The sequence below is a fragment of the Notamacropus eugenii genome, chromosome X (genome assembly GCF_028372415.1).
Source record: "Notamacropus eugenii isolate mMacEug1 chromosome X, mMacEug1.pri_v2, whole genome shotgun sequence".
NCBI lineage: Eukaryota > Metazoa > Chordata > Mammalia > Diprotodontia > Macropodidae > Notamacropus > Notamacropus eugenii.
The window spans coordinates 79,696,408-79,718,708 of record NC_092879.1 but is presented as its reverse complement, the minus strand read 5'-3'; the positions used below and the strand labels follow the sequence as shown (position 1 = coordinate 79,718,708).

Sequence of the window (22,301 nt, the reverse complement as noted above, 5' to 3'; positions counted from 1 at the left end):
TTAGCCTCCATCTGTGCCATTCTAGTTTTGAAAGAACTATTTTCTTCAGTGAGCTTTTGAATCTCCTTTTCCATTTGGCTAATTCTGCTTTTGAAAGCATTCTTCTCCTCATTGGCTTTTTGAGCCTCTTTTGCCAATTGAGTTAGGCTAGTTTTCAAGGTGTTAATTTCTTCAACATTTTTTTGGGTCTCCTTTAGCAGGGAGCTGATCTGCTTTTCATGCTTTTCTTTCATCTCTCTCATTTCTCTTCCCAGTTTTTCCTCCACCTCTCTAACTTGATTTTCAAAATTCTTTTTGAGCTCTTCCATGGCCTGAGCCCATTGGGTGGGCTGGGACACAGAAGCCTTGATTTCTGTGTCTTTGCCTGATGGTAAGCATTGTTCTTCCTCATCAGAAAGGAAGGGAGGAAATGCCTGTTCTCCAAGAAAGTAGCCTTCAATAGTCTTATTTCTTTTCCCTTTTCTGGGCATTTTCCCAGCCAGTGACTTGACCTCTGAATATTCTCCTCACACCCACCTCGCCTCCTGATCCTCCCAGCCAGCGTTTGGGGACTGAGATTCAAATGCTGCTTCCAGCCTTAGGGCTTTTGGCGGGGGCAGGGCTGCTATTCAGTATGAGATTATGTTCAGGTGGTCAGGTCGGGGCAGGGCCGCCTCTCAGGCTCAGTTCCCTCAGGGGGTTTATGCACAGACCTTCCACAATGGATTCAGGCTCCCACCTGCTTGGGGAGCCCCTGTCTGCAGCCGCCTCTCAGCTTCTACCTCCCGGGGGGGCCCAAATCATGAGGGCACCCCACTCCCCTCTCGACCCGCCAAAGAGACTCTCTCACACACCCCTGTCACCTGTGGGCGGAGGGACTTGTGCGGCCACTGGAGATCCCATCCCTGAAGCCTGCTCGGGTCTGTTTCTCTTGGTGCTGTGGCCGCAGCAGGTCTGGGCTGGGCTGGGCTCCGTGTCTGCAGCGTGACGGACCTTTTGTGAGAGGTTTGCAGGTCCCTCTGTGGGTGGAGGGACCCACGTGGCCGCTGGAGATCCCGTCCCTGAAGCCCGCTTGGATCTTTTCCTCTCGGTGCCGCGGTTGCGGCAGGGCTGCCCTCAGCTCCCAGTCCCGGCGCCCAGTCCGCAGCGCGAAGGACCCCCCGCGAGAGGTTTGCAGGTCCCTCTGGAACAGAAATCTCCCTCGCTCCAATATTCCGTGGCCTCTGGGTGCAGAATTCGCCGTGAGTTACTCCCCTGTAGTGGTTCTGTGGGTTGTGGGTTCGGAGCTATGTGTATGTGCGTCTTTCTACTCCGCCATCCTGGCTCCGCCCCCGACCAATGAACTTTTAAAGAATCATTTAAATCCTATCACTTAGAGAGATTTTAAGAATGAAATACTGACCTATGGAACCTTGCATTTTGAGTTAGTGCATAGAAAAGCTTCCTCTTACTTATGACAGACTAAGGCTAATAATGTGAAGGCTTCAGTTTAGCTACTGTTTAAATGATTCAGGATGATATTTTAAAATCACCCAAAACAATTAAATTCAACATTTCTTAGGCACTCACATTTTTTTCCAAGGCCCTGAGCCCTTGGTTGGAATGGGAGTAGAGCAGAAATATAAAAAGATCCTCGTGGTTTCATAAAGAATAAAATATGTCAGAGATAGAAGGAATGGGAGACCATCTAGTCTAGCAAACTGATTTTATAGATGAGAAACTGGGGCTCAGAGATATGTAGTACCTAGCCAAAGGTCCCACAAAGTAACCAGGATCATAGCCAGGTCTAGAACCCAAAGTTCTCAATTTCATGCTTCTTCTATCAGCCCATGTTGCCTCAAGAATACAGATTAAAAATGGTTTGACTGAAGGTGAGGAAAATGTTGTATGCAACCTATTAATGCCATATCAGTGATATGATGAGAACATGTAACTATGCTTTACTGAATGCTCTATTTGCTCAGAATGGCAGCTTGTGAAACAAAACAGGGAGGTCATTTCCAAAAGGGTTTTACGTAGTTTTAACATCAACATTGTATCTACACCAGGAACACAAGGACAAATAATTCAAGATGGAATCACTCATACAATCCCCCCCACAGTTAACTTACAGAATCCAAATCTCAGAGTTAGAAGACCCCTCAGAGAGCATCTAGTCATACACACACACACACACACACACACACACACACACACACACACGCACACACACACACACACATGCACACACACACACGCACCCATGCCTCTGAACACAAATCTCCTCTATAACAAACAATGGTGGTGGTGGTCATCATCTAGCTTTGTATTCTAGTTCTCCAGTGAGTGGGAACCCTCAAAGGTCATGAAGCAACCTCTTTAAATTCTGGACAGCTTGAATTGTTAGAAAGCTTTCCCTCAATATGAAGTTTGCATTTCCCAATGACATTTTAATTTGGTTGTGGTAGTATTTGGGAGTTTTGCAGCCTCAATGTGGCAGAGGGTGGTGAGTTTGACACCTCTGCTGTAGCCCAAATATCTCACCTTGTCCCAAAGAATGAGAGTTTGTTAAATGTTATATTAACATGTAGGTAAACCCTACCTAAAGCATCCCTCTGTGAAAATGGGTTGGCGTTATCTTTTACATCACTTTTGGTTGAGGGAGAAGAGGATCACAGAAGGCTTCAGGGAACAGGTAGCACTGGAAGGACAGGTACGATATGAAGAGGTAGAAACGGTGAAACAAGGAGACATTTCAAGCACAGGGAGACACAGAGGAAAGAAATCATGAGAAGTATACGGCGAATGATGAGTAAACAGTTTGATTGGAGTTTATAGTATATAAATGGGAGTAGGATGAGATAAGGGCAGCGAGATGGCGCTGTAGTGGATAGGGTATCAGACCTGAAGTCAGGAAGACTCATCTTCCTGAGTTCAAATCTGACCTCAGATACTTACTAGCTGTGTGATCCTAGGTAATTAACTTCACCCTGTTTGCCTCAGTTTTCTCATCTGAAAAATGAACTGGAGAAGGAAATGGCAAACCACTCCAGTATCTTTGCCAAGAAAACCCCAAATGGGGTCATGAGGCATCAGACATGACCGAAAATGACTGAACCACAAAAAGGATGATATAAAGCTGGAAGGGTAAGTTGAGGCCAGATCATAGATAATGTCAAATACCAATGAGAGGTTATGTATTGAGAAGCCACAAAGGACATGATTTAGGCTTAAAAAATTGAAAGGAAAGCACTGACAGCTTTTTTACTAGACAGGTCCTGATAACAGTTCAAAGTGATTCTAACTTTCTGTTTTTCTGGCAAGATATAGATGCCACTCTGAAGTTTTTAGGTGGAAAGGCATATCGCTTTCTTCAGATACTCTTATTACACACTTTCATTACAGATAATGAACTGTCAAGATTTTTAGGAATAAAAATGGTACAAGCATCTTTTCAATAGGGTTTCCTATTAAAACTCATACTTAATTCCTCAAAAAGACAGCCCTATTTCATGGCCCAAGGCAAAGACTGTCAGGGCCAAGGTGGCTCCTTCACGTTTAATACTAATCAAAGGCAGTTCTTAATTTTACTCTTTGGCTTAAAAATACAGAGGATGTAGCAGATTAATTTCTATGATCTTTTCTTACTTTCTATCATCATGTCCATCATCAGCAGGGCTAAGAGGAAGCCTTTCATTACTGAACTGGAGCAGGGATCACTAGGGCATTCTGTAAGTTTGTGCATCCTATTCCGTGACTGAGGAGGTGGCACCAACATGGAGAACTCTCTTTATACATAATCCCACAAAGAACACAAATTCCATTTCCATTTAAAGGGTCTGAGGCAAGTAAAGGAATGTAGGTGGGAGTGTATAGCTCAGAGCCCTTTGTTTTAGGGCATACTTACCGCTTGCAGCCTGCAGCCTGGGATCTGAAAACCAAGAACCTTGAAAGAATACTAAAAGACACAGGGCAGACAGGTGGTGCAGTGGACAGAGCACTGGCCCTGGAGTTAGGCGGACCTGAATTCAAACCTGACCTCAGACACTTAGTAGCTATATGACCCTGGGCAAGTCATTTAACCCGAGTTACCTCCAAAAAAAGAGAATGTGTGACTTTGCACACACACACACACACACACACACACACACACACTATACTGATGATCCTGAAGGTGCTTTTTGTCCACAATAATGAACAATGATAAATCCCTGGCATGTGCTAGGCCCTATGTAAGGCACAGGAGGCAGGGGGATGTGTAGACAGAAAATTGTTTTGTTGTTTATCTCTGTTGCCTTGGTGCCAGTGAACTGGCAGCTCAGTTGAAGTGGAACAACACCAACTTTTGATCCATTCTGTATGGCAAAGTGTTCCAGAAATGTTCAGTGTCAACCTGGAAGATGAGGTTCATCATATGTTGGAATAGGTTGGGGAGCTATACTCTGTTTTAAACTAGAAGTTGTATGTCGAACTCCTCTATCGTGTCTGAAATTTATTATATAAAATCCTGAATATCCTATTTTTTTCTTGCAATCACTAGTACGATGACCATATTTATAGAATAATAGGATTTTAGATCTGGAAGGATCCTTAGAGGTCATCTAGTCAAATCCCTTCATTTTGTAGATTAGGAAATTAAGGTTAACAATAATTGACTTTATATAGAGCTTTGAGATTTGCAAAGTGCTTTACATGTGTTATCTCATTGGATGCTCTACAACAGCCCTTTGAGTATCACAGGTATTATGATACCCATTTTACATAGGAGGAAACTGAGGTTGAGAGAGATTAAATGACTTACCCAAGGTCATAGTGGCAAACAAAAGAACTCAGAATCAAACCTAGATCTTTTGACTCCTGATTCCATGACCTTCTACAACTAAAATTCTTAGCTCTTTCTACCTCTAGAAGTTCAGAATTGTCATGCTGGGTGGGTACAAGATCAAGAATGAATATTACGAAGAACACCAAAATAGTATATTTCTTTTTCTGTATTGAGGAAAAGAGGAAATGGGTAAAGGTGGGAGAAGAAAGGAGATGATATTGTTTATATCACTTGTCCTTAGTCACAGTCACATGAGTAGTTAACAAATGCTCTGACAGATTTGAATCTGGATCTTTGGCTTCTAAATCCCTTTGACCATATCATGCTGTCTCTTGAGGAACCACATCTTGACTTTTCAAGGTCCCTTCCAGCATTCAATCTAATCACATATGACATTTTTCAACTACCTATATTCTTCCATAGCTTTCTGAATCTATGTTTTTTTTAGTACTTATCACTCTACTTCCTCACTCTTCCAGAGGTTAGAAACCAAAGAGCAAATCTGAATAGGCTACAAAGATAAGGTAAACATTTAGCAAAATAATTGCCATCATTTCAACATGGGGGCAACTTGTAGGCTGCAGGTGGTAAGCATATCCTTGTTGTTAAAAGTATTTCTCTGCTTCTGCTTGTGGATACACTGTGATTATGTTTTAGCTCTCACCGAAAACCAAGAGTGGCATGATAGAGGAAGCCATGTCAAAGAAAAAGCAAAGCAGAGAAATCCTCAGGGTCTTCTGACCTGTCATTGACTTAGGACAGAATTGTAACTTTTCAAGGAGAATTCATTCATGTATTCAATAACCAATTATTAGGGCAGCTAGGTGGTACAGTGGATAGAGCACCAGTGCAGGAGTCAGGAGGACCTGAGTTCAAATCTCACCTCAGACACTTGACACTCACTAGCTGTGTGACCTTGGGCAAGTCACTTAACCACAATTGCCTCATCCTGGGTCATCTCCAGTCATCCTGATGAATATCTGGTCACTGGATTCAGAAGGCTCTGGAGGAGAAGTGAGGCTGGTGACCTGCACAGCCCTCTCTCACTCAAAGAAACAAAATCATGTGCAAGTCATGTCATCATTTCTCTGATGGCATGGTCTTCTTGGGCAATGAAGGACAAACACACAACTAATTATTAAGTACCTACTATATGCAAAACACTATGCTAGATAGTGGGAGAGGAAATACAAATAGTAATAAGAAGAATAAGACAAATAGCTATCATTTATAGGTAGAACTTTTAGTTTTATATAGTGCTTTACATATATTATCTCAAGATAATTCTAATGCATCTGTGAGAAGAGTGAGTACATTATTTTTCATGCTTACTTTTTAATGTTTCTCTTAACTCCTGTTTTTGAACTTCAAAGTTTCTACAAAGCTCCAGTCTTTTTTGTCAGGAATGTCTGGAAGTCCTTATTTTCATTAAAAGTCTATTTTTCCCTGTTGGATTATATTCCATTTTTCCTGTCTAAGTCATTCTTGACTAAGCCTACATCTTTGCCTTCTGGAATATTGCATTCCAAACTTTGCTCCTTTATAATGGTGGCTGCTAAAATTGTGTGATCTCAACTATGACTCCTCAGTACTTGAATTCTTTCTTTCTAGCTGCTTATGCTATTTTTTTGCTTTGACCTGGGAGCTCTGGATTTTGGCCATATTGCTCCTGGGAATTTTGTTTTGGGGTTTCTTTCAGGAGGTGACTGGTAGATTTTTTTCTACTTCTCCTTTGCCCTTTTGTTCTTAGAGGTCTGGGCAGTTTTTATGTGATTTCTTGATTTTTTTTTTGGTCATGCCTTTCATGTAGTCTAGTGATTCTTAATTTTTTTCTCCTTGGTCTGTTTTCCAGGTCAATTGTTTTTGCTATGACATACTTTACCTTTTCTTCTATTTCTTCAGTCTTTTGACTCGTTGCCTTTTGGAGTCATTAGCTTCTATTGATTTGATTCATTCTAATTTCCAGGAATATTGTTGCTTCAGCAAGGTTTTGTACCTCTTGTGCCAAGCTATTAATTCCCTTCTAATTATTTCTTTAATAGTTTTCACTTATTTTTCCTTTATTCTTCTAAAATTCTCATTTCATTTATAAGAACATTTTTAACTATTAAAGAAACCTCCTGCTTCATCTCTTCTAGGAATTCTAGTTGAATCTGTTCCCAAGCTGTGTTCTTCTTTGAGACTTTGCTTGTAGATGTTTTAGAGTCATTACTTTTGGTTTTCTTGAGTCTCCCTGTTACCACAATAGCTTTTTATAGTGGCATTCTTTTTCTGTTTGCTCATTCTTCTAGCCTACTTCTTGACTCCATGTTAAGTCTGGGCTTTGTTTACTTCTAGAGAGAAGGTCTGGGTTGGGTCTTACTGGAACTTTCTTGGAGGTACTGAGTGTTAGATTGTTTCCATATCTCAGGGACAGGCAGGGGAATCTGCAAGCTTTCAGTACTCTCAAAGGGGTCTGATGTAGGGTAAAGGCTGATTGCTGCCTCCCTCTGATTTGGTTTGAGCTCCATAAGTTACTGACCTGGCTTTGGGTCTGTGCAGCTGTAGAATGCTGCTGAACTCATCCTCTATCTGTCAACTGGGTAGCTCTGCTGATTCAAAATGACAGAAGTGCAGGCTTCCCTTTCATCTGAGATTCCTACCTTAGTTATTTCTCTGAAAGCTTCTGACTGAACTAGAAGCTAGAACTGAAACCCTGCTCCACTCCTGGGGTCTGAGTTACAGAGCTGCTGCTTGCTTTTCAACTAGCTCCTTCTTAGTACAGTATCTACTGGAGTTTATTGAGTAGGAAGGTGACATAGATCTCTGCTTTAGTAAGATCACTTTGCTAGCGGAGAGGAGGATGGACTAGAGTGGGGAGAGACTAGAGGCAAGCAAACCCATCCACAGTCTGTTGCAATAGTCTAGACATGAGTTGATGAGGGCTTGCATTAGAGTGGTGGCAGGGTCAAAGGATAGAAGGGGGCATATTCGAGAGACGTTGCAAATATGAAATTGATAGCCTTTGGCAATCAATTAGATGGGTCTAAGAAAGAGGGAGTAATTGAGGTTCAAATTACAGGTTTTGAGGCTGGATTAGGATATGGGAGGATAGTGATATCCTCAATAGTAACAGGAAGATTAGGAAGAGAGTAAGGTTTTCAGGGAAAGAAAATGAGTTCAGCTTTGGACATGTTCAGCTTCAGATGTTTGTAGAATATCCAATTCAAGATATTCAGGAGGAAGTTGGAGATGTGAGATTAAATGTCAGCAGGGAGTTTAGGGCTGGGTAAGTAGATCTGAAAATCAGCAGCATAGAGATGATAATTAAATTCATGTTTGCTGATGAGATCACTGAGTAAAATGATATAGAGGGAGAAGAGAAGAGGGCCCAGAATAGAGCCCCAAGAAACATTTATTATTAGTAGGTTTGATCTGCATAAAGAGTCAGCAAAGGAGAGTAAGGAGAGGTCAAAAAGTCTGGAGGAGAACCAGGAGAGAGCAGTGTTCAAAACAACCTAGGGAAAAGAGGATATGAAGGGAAAGAAGGTGATAGTGTCCAAGATAACAGAGAGGTCAAGAAGGATGAGGACTGAGAAAAGGCCATTAGATTTGGCAATGAAGAGATTCTTAGTAATTTGGAGATAATGGCCTGCTATCTCCTTTGTAGTATTCATCTCACCCTGTTTTAGGGTGAAAAAGTTTAAACATAATTTTTTCAAGTTGTTGATTACAGAAGTGTACCTTCAAATTATATATAGAAGTTAGTGAGTTTTCCATATAGAAGAACATTAATATCATAAAAGAAAAAAAACCCTACAGCTTTCATTGAACTTAAAATAATTTTAATTGTTCAAAATTCAAGGATTTCTTGAGATAATCTATGCACTATTTATTAAGAAATGATCACTCAAGTCATATTACTCTGGAGAGTATAGTAAAAAGAAATGTCTAACTTACATAAAGGAACAGATAATTTTAACGTATTCCAAGTATGGGGTATCATCTAATTCAATACATTAGTTGAGGCCTGAGAGAAATCTAGGAGGAAAATTGTTTTTCTTCATTTGGGGAGTGAGGTGTGATTCTACAAAAACAGAATTTGCTTTTCTAACAACTGGACTACCTGAAATCATCTCTAAAAGGGTGGGTATGATGAGAAGGAAGATCAGTACCTTTCAGCAGTGTTCCTATATACTTTTCTGCAACTATGATGGGCAAAGAATCCAGGGGGAAGGAGAAGAAGGGAAGGGAATACGTATTTATATAGTGATCACTATGTGCCAGGCCAATGCTGAATGTTTCACAGACACTGCCTCATTTGATCCTCATGACAACCTTGGGAGGTAGTTGCTGTTGTTATTTCTATTTCAGAGTGGAGGAAAATAAGGAAAACAGAAGTTTAGTGACTTGAACAGGGTCACATAGCTTGTAAGTGTCTAGGGCTGGATATGAACTGAGGTCTTCCTGTTTCCAGGCCTAGAAGTCTATCTACTGTAACACCCAGCTGCTTCTAAAAAGGAAGGGAACGAGTAGCTACCTTGGGGTAAGTCACTTGTGCTAAGCACTTTTTTACAAATGTCATCTCATTGGATCCTTACAACAAGCTTATGAAGTAGGGACAATTATTATCCCCTTTTTATACTTGGGGCAAATGAGGTAGACAGAGGTTAAGTGACTTGCCCAGCATCACATGGTGTCTCAGACTGTATTTGAAGTTAGATCTTCTTGGTTCTAGGTCCAGCATTTTATCCACTATGCCAGGGCTGCTGAAAGAGGCTTGGCAAACACAACTCCTACAGAGGGATGGTATTCAAGGAAACAGTGCAGTGTTCTAAATACTTTTGGGGTGAAAGTCTGATTGGTACTAATTCAGATGGCCTGCTAGGCCCTATAGACAGACCAGGGCAAGAGCATAAGAAGAGCTCAACCCAGTTTCATTCTGACTGATGGAAACACAATTCCAAGCACATGTCCTACTATCAGTAGGGTGTCAGCTGGGAAATCTTTATATGAAAAGGACAGCATATCATTCATGTGAGCCAGGGAGAAACATTCAGAATGTGAATAAGTTGTTCTATGAGAAAAAAGCATCAAGTGGGTAAGTACTAATGGATATATGGCCGAGAGAAGTCTCTTCTATTCACATATTTAAGAAGATGGATCCTTGCCAATTAAATGGTGGTTTAAAGAGCTTTCTGCTGGTCAGATAGTAGCTATTATTAGGAAACCTCAATGAAGGAAGTAATAGGAGGGGGAAGTGACCAAACTCTTCTTTTCTCTCCACATTTAGGAGGGTGCAGTGCTACTTTAGTAGAGATCAAATTGACCTTAACCATAAAATATAATCACAACACGTTGCAAGGCAATGTCCAAGTCTCTGACTGTTTTGTCTTGGTGCTCTTCTTGTATACATAGCTTTGCTTTAATGGGATCTGTGCTGGACCACAAATTAAATATATTGTTGGGATTTGCCTACATGTAACCTTTTCCCATTTGTGGCCTGGGTTAAAATGATTTCACAGCTTTAGAGATGGCTTCTGAAGGACTGAAGAAAACATTACCATGATGCAATTTTTCAATTAACATTGCAAGTGCAAAATTACGAATACCATGAGTACCCTGGCTGCTGAGTCTCAAACTTTACTTTGGTTGTATAATTTGGCTGTTTTCCCAGGCTCTCTTCAATTTCGGGACTTCTGTGGTTTTGCAGTATTGCTCATCCCTCCACTCCCCCCTAATCTGAATCTAAGAACACATTTTCATAGAGTGAGGGCTCGGGAAAGAAGTGTTCAGTTGCTGTCAGGCAATTACAAGGCCAAGAGTCACGTGGGAGGAAAAGTCCATCACCTGCTTGCAAGCTGACATCTCCCAGTGGCACATCACTGAGGAAAATTCAACTCTGGTCTTTCCATTGAAAGCCTAGGCTTCTTTAATACTCATTTGGTGCCCATGAAGTAGGAAGCACCATATGGAGCACACAGACATATGGTCCCAGAAAGTTAGCATAAGTTAGACCCACATTCAAGAAGAGGGAAAAAGAGAGATAGAAGGAAGAAAGAGAGATAGAGGGAAGACTCAAAAATGAGAAGCAGAGTGCCTTAGATTTTAAAGACATATCACCTTGTGTCTTTTCCTTTTACCACAATAGGAAAAAAGGAAAAGGTTTGATTCATACAAAGGTAGGAGAGATGAGAAGGGATACAATGATTAATCTTTTTCTTTGGTTTCAGCCACTTTGGACCTCTTCATTCACTCTAGCAAAGAAAAGAGCTGAGGGAGAATTCCCCAGCCTTCTGTAGTTCTTTTCTAAAAGGAAAAATAGGTTCCATATTTAAAAGATGAATATATATGAAGGAAAACCTGTGGTATGTTGGTAGAAAGCTAGTGAACGATATGAAAAACTTCCCATGTAGTTCAACAGAAAATATTAAGAAAGAAATATTTATCTAGATTCATGTCTTTTCTCACACCTTTCCTCTTTTACTCAGACAAGTGTGCTAAAGGTGAAGAAAGTTAAAGCCCTGGGGAAATGTGTAAGAGCTGCTAACCAAATGGAGAACAGCTTTGGCCTCAGTTTCCTTGAAGGGTTGAGAATTATGTCCTAGAGAAGTCTTGACCTATTCTGAAGAGATGAGGGTACCAATTCAAGGGAGTAGGTCCTTCTGATTACTTCAGATCCCTCTGGGTAGCTGGGGGAGAGCTCTGGAGGGGAGTGGTCAAAAGAAGGAATTGACAAATGATTATTAACCCCAAAGTGTATTCTATTACATTGTGATCTTTTTTCCTGTTCAAGTTGCTTTTTATTAGAGATGTTTGAAGGCTTGGCAGAAGGGGGCACTGTCATTGCTTGGACTTAGAATAATGTGAAATTAATAATAAATGTTCCTGGAAGACCTGTGCTGAAGACACAGAGTACAGTACTAATATTTTTTTTTCTCCAATGCACTCTTTTATGAGAGTTTTGCATCTTCTGGGTCCTAAGAAAGAGCAATGCTTTGGTAGGACCCTGGCTGTTGACAGGAATAAGTAGAGATCACAGAGAAAGGGGCTTCTGGACTTCTGTCTTTCTTCTTTTTCCTTTTGTCTCTGAATTCAGTGACTGACTTTTCTCCTATTACCTAAATAACAACAGAACAGAGACCATCAAAATGAAATGCTATCCTGTTGTTACTCAAGGATTATCAGTGGTCAGATTTCTGCTCTTAGTGACATCCGTGCTTTTCTAGTTACAGATCAAATTTTTCATATTTCTCTTTCCTCTAAGGCTTATTGGAATACGGATGTTCCTAGTATTAGAGAAAGTCTGGGATCTCCTGGGGACATGTAGTGGTGCCCTGAGGGAAAGGTTGAGCCTATCAAGCCCTGACAAAAACTATATGTTAACTGTCAAAAAAGTCACCCGGGAACCTGGTAGACACTTTTTCCCTGACACAATATTATTGCTGCCTTTGACAGGAAGCACAGGAAGCAGTAAGGTACTTACACAGTTCTGCACATGGCAAGCATGCATGCCTTGTGTCTGGAAGGCTCACCTGTCTAGGGAATATGTACACAACTACTCTGATGTTAGACTTCATTTTTCTTACTGTTTTTTACAATCTCTTCCTTCTCTTTTTTATGTTTATTTATTTATTTTTAGTTTTCAACATTCATTTCCACAAAATTTTGAGTTTTAAATTTTCTCCCCATCTCTCCTCCCCCCCACCCTAAAATGCCATGCATTCTGATTACCTCTTCCCCCAATTTGCCCTCCCTTCCATCATATCCCTCCCTTCCCTAATCCCCATCTTCTCTCTTTTCTTGTAGGGCAAGATAGATTTCTATACCCCATTACCTGTATTTCTTATTTCCCAGTTGTATGCAAAAAACTTCTCAACATTCATCCCTAAAACTTTGAGTTTCAACTTCTCTCCCTTCCTCCCTCTCCACCCATCCCCATTGAGAAGGCAAGCAATTCAATATAGGCTATATATGTGTCATTTTGCAAAAGACTTCCATAATAGTCATGCTGTGTAAGACTAACTATATTTCCCTCCATCCTATCCTGCCCCCCATTTATTCTATTTTCTCTTTTGACCTTGTCCCTCCCCAAAAGTGTTTACTTCTAATTACTCTCTCCTTCCATTTGCCCTCCCTTCTATCATCCCTCCACCTCACTTATCCCCTTCTCCCCTACTTTCCTGTAGTGTAAGATAGATTTGCACATCAAATTGAGTGAGCATGTTATTCCCTCCTTAAGCCAAATGTGATGAGAGTAAGCTTCATTTTTTCCCTCTCACCTCCCCCCTTTTCTCCTCCATTGAAAAAGATTTTTCTTGCGTCTTTTATGAAAGATAATTTGCCCCATTCCATTTCTCCCTTTCTCCTCCCAGTATATTCCTCTTTCACCCCTTAATTTTATTTTTTTAAGATATCATCCTTTCCTATTCAACTTACCTTGTGCTCTCTGTCTATATATATATATGTATATATATATATATATATACACACACATATATATATATACATATATATGTGTGTGTATGTGTGTGTGTGTATGTATAATCCCTCCAACTACCCAAATATTGAGAAAAGTTTCAAGAGTTACAAATATTATCTTTCCATGTAGGAATGTAGATAGTTCAACTTTAAAAAGTCCATTATGATTTCTCTTTCCTGTTTACCCTTTCATGCTTCTCTTCATTCTTGTGTTTGAAAGTCAAATTTTGTATTCAGCTCTGGTCTTTTCATCAAGAATGCTTGAAAGTCCTCTATTTCATTGAATGATCATTTTTCCTCTGAAGTATTATACTCAGTTTTGCTGGGTAGGTGATTCTTGGTTTCAATCCTAGTTCCTCTGACTTCTGGAATATCATATTCCAAGCTCTTCAATCCCTTAATGTAGAAGCTGCTAGATCTTGGGTTACCCTGATTGTATTTCCACAATACTCAAATTGTTTCTAGCTGCTTGCAATATTTTCTCCTTGATCTGGGAACTCTGGAATTTGGCTACAATATTCTTAGGAGTTTCTCTTTTTGGATCTCTTTCAGGAAGTGATTGGTGGATTCTTTTAATATTTATTTTGCCTTCTGGTTCTAGACTATCAGGGCAGTTTTCCTTGATAATTTCAAGAAAGACCACGTTCCCTTCTCACCCAAGTGAGAGAGCTTTCTCACTGACCTTTGAAGCTATCTTTGGCGTTTGTGGGCTGAGCAATCTGGGAGCTGCTGCTGCCAGTGGTGCTCTGAAGCCTGTTCTGGGTCCTGTCCCTGCCACACTGCCCATACTGGGCTGTGCTCTGCTTTGCTCTCCATGCGATAGACCTTTCCTGTCAGCCTTCCTTGGGCTGGAAATCTCTTTCACTCCGTTGTTTTGTGGCTTTTGCTGCTCTAGAATTTGTTTAGAGTCATTTTTAGAGGTATTTTATGGGCTATGGGGGGGGGGGAGCTTCTACAGATCCATCTTTCTACTCTGCCATCTTGGCCCTACCCTCTCAATATCTTCCTTTTCAACATTTTTGTCTTAATAGTTATCTTAGAAGGCTGGAGTAATTTGTGCCCTACATGTTGATGGGGGGGAGGGGCATGTACTACTTTGTGTGCACAAAAATGGAGCATATCAGAAATTAAAGGACTAATACTCGTAAGCCCTGCCATAAACCATTGGATGTCAATGCTTGTCAGAGAGACCTGGCTCAGGATAGAGCAAGTAAAGAATAATGAACCAATTGCAAGGATTTTATAGGGTTTTCCTAGAAAGATCACAGTGTACCCACTGAGAAAACAATCCAATTAGCTTATTAGCTGGCTAATGTCAATGTTGAATGGTCCTAATTTATCTATGGGGGGAGGGGAGACAAACATTATTAAGTGCCTACTACCTGCTAGGCACTGTGCTAGGCACTTTACAAATATCTCATTTGATCCTCATAACAATTCTGGGAGGTAAGTGCTATTATTATTATTCCCATTTTACAGTCAAGGAAACAGGCATACAGGTTAGGTGACTTGCCCAGAGTCACACAGCTAATTGATGGCAGCCATTAAATACATCTTTAATGAAGACAACTCAGAGAGTTTTCTTATCCACTTCCTAAATATTTCATTTGAGATTTGTAGACTCTAAGCTTTTGGTTTTGTTTACAAACAAACAAAGTTAAACTTGATATAAGGAAAGACTTCCAAACAATTAGAGCTGTTCTCAAAAGAAATGGTTTCTAAAGTTAGTTGATTGCGTCACTGAAGGTCTTCAAACACATAATGGATGACCATTTTGGGTTATGCTGTAGAAGTAATTATTTTTCTGGAATTGGTCCCTTCTAGCATGCTGTAATTCTCCACAGAAGCCTTATCATGCCATATGCTTAATATGTCAGAGTTGGGTTCTAGCAACTTTACTTCTAGAAGGAAAGATTTAAGGTGGCCATTAAAATGAGGAGCAGGTGGAAATACAGTCTCTCTTTCTAGTGTCCTGAGTGCCATTTAATGAAAACATTTGGAAATTTCCTTCTCATCCAAGGAAATACACAATAAGTCAATACAAAATGAGAAGTTTTAGAATGGGCAATATATTTAACTGCGCTTAGAGGTAAAGAAGGGCTCAGTGCTCAACATTTGACTGAAGCAATGAAACTCTTCCATGGGCAGTGTGTGACTCTTGAATTCTCTTTTAGTCTCTTTAGCAAAGAGTTTAAATTTACAACAAGTTGGAGCAAGTAAAACAAGTCAAGAATAAGCAATGATTTGATGTCTCATTTCCAAGACCACATGGCTGTTATTATTGACAGTATCATCAGGTTAATTAAGAATTATCTTAGTGGCAATAGAGTTGGCATAGTTTTCATTTAAATGGACATGTCAGTGTAGCATACTGTGTCACAGAATTGGCAAGAGAATGTTTCACATCCAAAGAAATGAGGTAAGAAAAATGGGTTATGCTGTTGCAGATGTCATCTAATTAAATTTACGGAGAGAAGTGTGGCATATTCAATAGATTCTATCAAACATGGTAGGATAATTCTGTGTCAAGAATGTGAGGAAAAAGGAAGCCAGGAAATCCTTAAAGAGAGCTATAAGATTATTCTGATAAACTAAATATGTCAACTAAAAACAGCTCCTTGTTTAAAACTTCAGCTTAGGCTGTCTATATGAAGAATTGTTTCAATGATTTTGACTCAATTGACTGGTAAGTTCAGTAAACAATTGGAGTGACCATTTTTTTTAGTTGAATTGACTAGCTGTTCAGTTTGGCTAAAATGACTGCTTTGATATCAGAACAACGTAGACTGAAAACAGAAATTGAATTAGATTATAATTTTAAAGCTGATTCAATTCTTTGTGGTTTATGAGATTGACAGACTTTTGTATTAGTTTCATTTGGTCAGGAAAGACAAATTCTCATAGTTGGGCCCTTATTTCTCTCTTTACAAGGCTATCTCTAGAAGGCTTTCAAATGGTTTCATAGCCTGGGTTTCCTTTTCTCCAAGATTCAGGTAGTCTCTTTCATTATCCCAGTCATTCCCCGAGTTAAACACTTTAATACTTTCAAATCATATCTATTTTTTGTCATTGTTACCATATTACTTAATCTGAAAAATGGAACATACAAAATTCATCCTGTTTCACCAGATTTTTACAAGGATCTATTCAAAACATTTTCTGAGTTGATTTAGTCCAGAGCCACTGTTTGGATAAGCACGGTCATAGATAAGAATAACTTAGAGCTTGTACCTGTGTCATCCAACCACTTGGTTCTTTGTTTTCCTGAGGAGAAAATTTAGTTGATTTTCCAGACTGAAAGAAGAAGGTCAAATGACTTTGCTTAATAAACTCATTGATTTATATGCTTCAACTTCTTCCTAGCAGTCAGTACTCCAGCAATTCTGTTTGCTACAGTTACTGGTATGAGAAGTAAATTCACTCATAGGATAAAGTTTAGTTACTTGCTCTGACTGGATCACTGGGCATGATTCCAGTGATTTTGTTTCATGTGGTGTCCATCTAGATTTCTCAGCCAAATAGAAGAAGATACTCTTGACGGCTTAACGGTCAACCAGGTAACTGGGATAATTCATGCTCTCTCCACTATATCTTTTTTTTACACAGATAAGAAGAAGTATTCTTTTAAATGCTAATCCTGTCAACTCGCTGGATATTTTCCTCTCATCTTTTGACTTAAGCTTGTGTTTAAATTTCCTGGTGACGTTAATTATAAAAGCATTTGTAGACATTAAAATCATAGTATTCCATTAAAAAACCCATTGCATATTATTTTTAAAAATATTGTCAGAGAAAAGTCATATGCAATATAGAGAGGGATAAGCATCATATAAGAATTTAATCTGGAGTTGTGGTTGAGTTTCTTGCTAAGTCTGGGGCACACCACCTAATCTATCAATGTTTCAGCCTTCTTGTGTTTTAAAGTGATGTGTGGTAAAGATGAGTACATTTCTTAGAAGGGGTGTTCTGTATTCATATTCAAATTATGTTTATATTGGGATTATATTGGTCATATTTTGCTCTTAAGATAGTGAGTACATGTGTTTATGAATCCCTTTCTTTTGAGTGTTAATACATCATAGCTGTAGAAAATTGAATTTCTTTAATTGAACACTTTGATACTGAGGATAAATTGTTTCCTCAAAGAAAAATAACCTTTTTATTCCATCAATAATTACTAAGTTCTTTCCAAAGTGAGCAGTGTTTTCCATGTTCAAATGAGTAACAACTATAAATGATAATATTTCTTCAAGTGTTTGTGATTTATGACTTTGCTAGCCTGGGTTCTCCCTCTATTGAGGTAGATTGCAGCCCCTCTTATATAATAGGTTGTGTTCATTAGCAATAGTTGCAGTGGCTGAAACACTGATCACCCTGCTTCCAACCTGATGATTATAATAATAGTCACCTTAATAATACTTTCCATATATGTATGACATGCATATTACTTAATATTTTCCATACATACATTCCCATGTGTACAGACACAAAGTATCTTATTTGCATTATTCTATCAGATCTGCACAATTCCATTAAGGCAGATGAGAAGACTGAAGCACAGAGAATGTAAATGACATGTGGTTAGTAAATGGTGGAGCTGGGACTCATACTTAGGTCAGCTGGATATGATCCATATGTAAAAAACATTGAGTATAATTGGAATACTCGAATATTCTAAGCTCATTTTATTTGCCTAATGAAATCATTTAGCTGAAATGTCACTTTTCCTGAGAAAAATCTAAGAGAACATAATTATAACTATTAATTATATTTTATTACTAATAGAGATTTATTAAAACAATTCTGAGTTCTTATTTTACATTTATCATTTAAAATATAATCAACCAATATTTATCATAGGATAGCTCCAAAATTTATCTGGACAATAAGAGTAAAACAAAACAGTATTTTGCTTTTCAGCTAAGATGAAGGAATCTAGAATCAGAATTCTTGGATTCTATCACTGTTCACTGAACAAGTCATCTCAGCTGGTCTGTTTGTCTGTCCAAATGTGAAGGACTGAAGTTAAGAACTGCAGTGACAATTTGGACAAATAAGGAAAAAGCCCTTTTGCTTGAAACATCTCCTTTATTCTTTTGAAACTGTCCTGGTTTAGTCAGGTCTTCCACTGGAATTTGTGTAGGGATTATGTTCTAACTTTTCATGGTTGTAGCTTTCCTATGAGTGGCATGGAGATGGCCAGGAAGTGGTGCTGGAGGTCTAGGCGTGGCAAGTTATGGTACCTGCTCAAAAATCAGAACCCAAAGTCCCAAGGGTTAGAGGCTGAGTTCAGAGTTGGGAGCAGACTCCGGAGAATGGGTAACACAGCAGAGTCATGGCTGGGAAGTGATCCAATGGTTCTAGGTCCAGGAAAGAGAGGGAAAGTTCTCATTGATAAGAGTTCAACATTCCAGGGGTGAAAACCTAAGTTCCAAGTCAGAGGTGCAAGATGAAGCACAAGTAGCATGGCACAGAGATGGCAATGATGGCATGCTTAGCCCAAGTCTGGATCAAATAAGGTGAATGGTCACTAGTCCAAGCCTAAGTTTTCAAGGAACAGAGCTTGGGGTTCTGAGTTGCAGGCAGCACAGCACCGTGATTGCCAGAAGTGGTGGTGTAGATCAGGGACCAGGTAAAATAATGGGAAAACTTGCTAATTAGACAAAAGGGTCCCAAGGGATCTTGCATTTCAGGTCAGAGGTAGAGACAGGAGCACAAACAGCATAGCATAGAAAGGTCCAGAGAGTGGCATGGTGGGCTTAGGTTTTAGCAAAATAAGCAGAATGCTCAACAATTAGAGCCCAGGGTCCCTGGGAGGGGAGCATGAGATGCAGGTCACAGATGGAGATAGGAATGTGAATGGTGAAACATGGAGAGGTGGCATAAAGGTATGATGGGCCTAGGCCTGGGAAACACAAGCAGAATGTTCAACAATTAGAGCTCAGGGTCCCAGAGATGGGATCCTGAGTTATGGTACTGAGGTAGACACTGGGGCAGCATAGCATGGTGATGTCCCTCAACCTCAAATCGCCCTACCACAAATCTGTTTAATGATTTAAGCAGTTTGGGGGCAGGTAAGGGGTGCTGCAGTGGATAGAGAGCCTGACCTGGAGTCAGAAAGACTCATCTTCCTGAGTTCGAAACTGACCTCAGACACTAACCAGCTATGTGACTTTGGGCAAGTCACTTCATCCTATTTGCCTCAGTTTCCTCATCTGTAAAATGGGCTGGAAAAGGAAATGGCAAACTGCTCCAATATCTCTGCCAAGATAACCCCCCCAATGAAGTCACAAAGAGTTGGACACAACTGAAATATGACTGAACAACAACAACATGGTATTTATTTCTTTTTCTGCCTGGCAGCAGTCACTGATCATCTGTGCACTTGCCAACAGTGTTTTTAGGTGTGGAATAAAGTTGGGGGCATGAGAGGCAAAGATTTGGACTATTTTCTCTTTCCGTTGTACAAATCCTTCCCCTGCCATGCCCAGTGCTAAGCACATGGCAGGTGCCTGTATTAATGTGAATGGATGTGGAAGAGTCCACGTCCTTCAAGCCAGAAATGTACACATGGCCTCAAAATGTACTTTTAGCAAGGGCTTCTTGTGTCAGGTCACACATAGGACTATTCCTGTGTACGCTCCAGAGAGTTTTCCCATACCCACTTTGGTTTCCTTCTTTGCACCACCTTATTAGTTAGTGATGTTGACAAAGAAGTTAGCAGTTCTCAAGAGAATAGGCATGTCATTGTGCTTGGGTCTCATAGGCATAAATATTAGACACTACCAACGTGACAGGATTGAATCCAACACAATTAAACTCACTGAGGGAAGAACAACCCTTCCTTCTGGCAGGTTGAAAACAAATTTAAGCAATTTTCCTTTTCCAATGAGATGTTGCTTCATGTTTTCCTATCAACATTAAACCCAAACATAAGGAGCCTGTTACAGCCAAGCTTTGCTGATGCCATTAGGCAACATGCCTTAAAATATTAATAACCTGCTGCTTTCCCTAATTGGAATTAATGTCTTATGTTGCATACTTCATTTACATGGAAAGTTTCCATGAAAGTCAAATTGCATTGATGCCTAAGTAACCAGCATACTGAGGATTGCCTTTCATAGACTAAACCTACAGTTGTGAGTGCCTGGCAGGTTGATTAGTTATGGGGTGAATCTGTAGAAGGCCCTTCTAGTCAAAGTATGGGCAGCAGAGTGACCCAGACAAATAAGAAACAAGTTTGTTAATTTTATTATTAATGAATTCCTTAGAATGCAAGTCACCCTTGTAAAATGAACCCAAGAGTATGCATGTGTTCACTTTGCAAAGCAATTTCGATTTGCAGGAAAATTGCTTGGCAGGTGGATTGATTACTCACTGGAGCATACACCTAAAGCAAGGCAGTTGGGAGAGAAGAGGCACCAGAACTTTAAAAAGTGCAAGGAACTCGACTATAGAATACCTTGTTCTTCCCATATTCTCATTTGTCATTTTGGGCACAGCGCTTGAATGACACTGACAGTGGAAGCTCTTGGGAGGGCTCAGTCACTCCCATTTTTGCTTCATATATGCTGGAGTGCACAATGAAAGCAGTGCTCTTGGGGCCAGTAGAAAATGATTTAACCTTGATATAAAACACAATGCATATGGATACACGTTTCGAAAGGTGTCCAATCTTCATTTACATGTACAATTGCAGAAACAACATAAAATAAGAATATAATTCAATCACCTCTGGAACCAAAACTTTGCATGGAAAAACAATTAGTTAGAGATATAGAAACAGTCATAAATTCAGATAGTATAATGCCTTTCCCCCACGACTCTCTCCATTTCCCCTTTCTCCTTCCCCAACAGTCTTCTGTGTCTGAAGGTAAAGAGTTGATGGATAAAATCCTTTTGAAAACAAATATGCCTGTGAACATGCATGAATCAAGATATTCATTTACTTCTTTCTTGGCTGGGCTAGGAAGAGCAAATCACAAAGTCAACAATCCTAGGCTTTTGTCTTTATGGTGAATGAGAGCACAATACTTATCCCTGGTCCTGAAGGGGCCATGGAGGAAAGAAAGGTGTGCCAGGGTGTTAGAATAGGTATTAAAGCTAACTTTTACACTCCTAGAGGAAATGCAATCATCTTTTTCTGTTGTCTTGAGGGGCTCTCACATTGCTACAACTGGCTACAGAAAAGAAATTACTTACTGATTCATTTCTTCCAGACCGTCAGTTGCAAAGAAGAAACTCTTAACTTTGGGGTGACAAGCTTTGAAAGCACTGAAAGAAAGACAGAAAGAACAGTTCAGTTCTCCTTCCAAAGGATTTCCCATATTTATAGTTTTGACAGGCAATAGCTACATTCTCTCTTCCCTGAAAATGTAATAAGCATGAGATGGGATCATGAACTATGGTGAAGTCATGGTACATGTTTTATTAAAGAAGTTCCACATTTATGCAGAAATAGATTGATAGTCTATAACCCTTTTCCCCTCTGCAATATACCCATGTTCATTACATAGTATATGTATATGAACATTGAATGACTAGGGACTATCTCTCTAGTCCCTAGATGTGATAAAGGGAACAATGAATAGTCATATTTATCTCCGGATCTCAGAGCTGGGAGGCTCCTCACAGGCTGGCTAGTCCAACTTCATACCTGACCAGGAATCCCAACTATGATGTCTAACAAGCAGTCATCCAGGGAAGTAAAGGGAAATTGACTCCCTTTTCAGGCAGCCCATTCCACTTTTGGAGAAGCCTAATACCATCCAGCTGAAATCTGTTTCTTGGAAAATTCCACCTGTTCTTTTGCTGTGCCCTGGAATCAAGTAAACCAAGGCTAATCTCTCTTCCACAGGTCAGCTCTTCAACTTAAAGTAAGCAAGTATCCTCCAAATCTTCTTTTCAAGCTAAACAATTCCAGTTTGTTCAAGAGATCCCTGCACATCATGGTCTCAAGACCTTCACCACCATCCTAGTCACCTTCCTCGACATGTATTCCAGGTTGCTAACATCCTTTCTAAAAGGTGGCAGGTAGAATTGAATATAATACTGTAAT

At 39.8% G+C, this 22,301-nt stretch overlaps 1 protein-coding gene across 1 annotated transcript in view; it reads right to left on the bottom strand.

The window, feature by feature from the left end:
• LOC140515231 (connector enhancer of kinase suppressor of ras 2-like) overlaps positions 1-22,301 on the bottom strand; it is a 570,766-nt gene that overhangs the window by 31,254 nt on the left and 517,211 nt on the right. Inside the window, exon 18 of the mRNA XM_072625828.1 lies at positions 21,446-21,517. Within this exon, the coding sequence (XP_072481929.1) occupies positions 21,446-21,517 (72 nt within the window). The remainder of the gene's footprint in view (positions 1-21,445; positions 21,518-22,301) is intronic.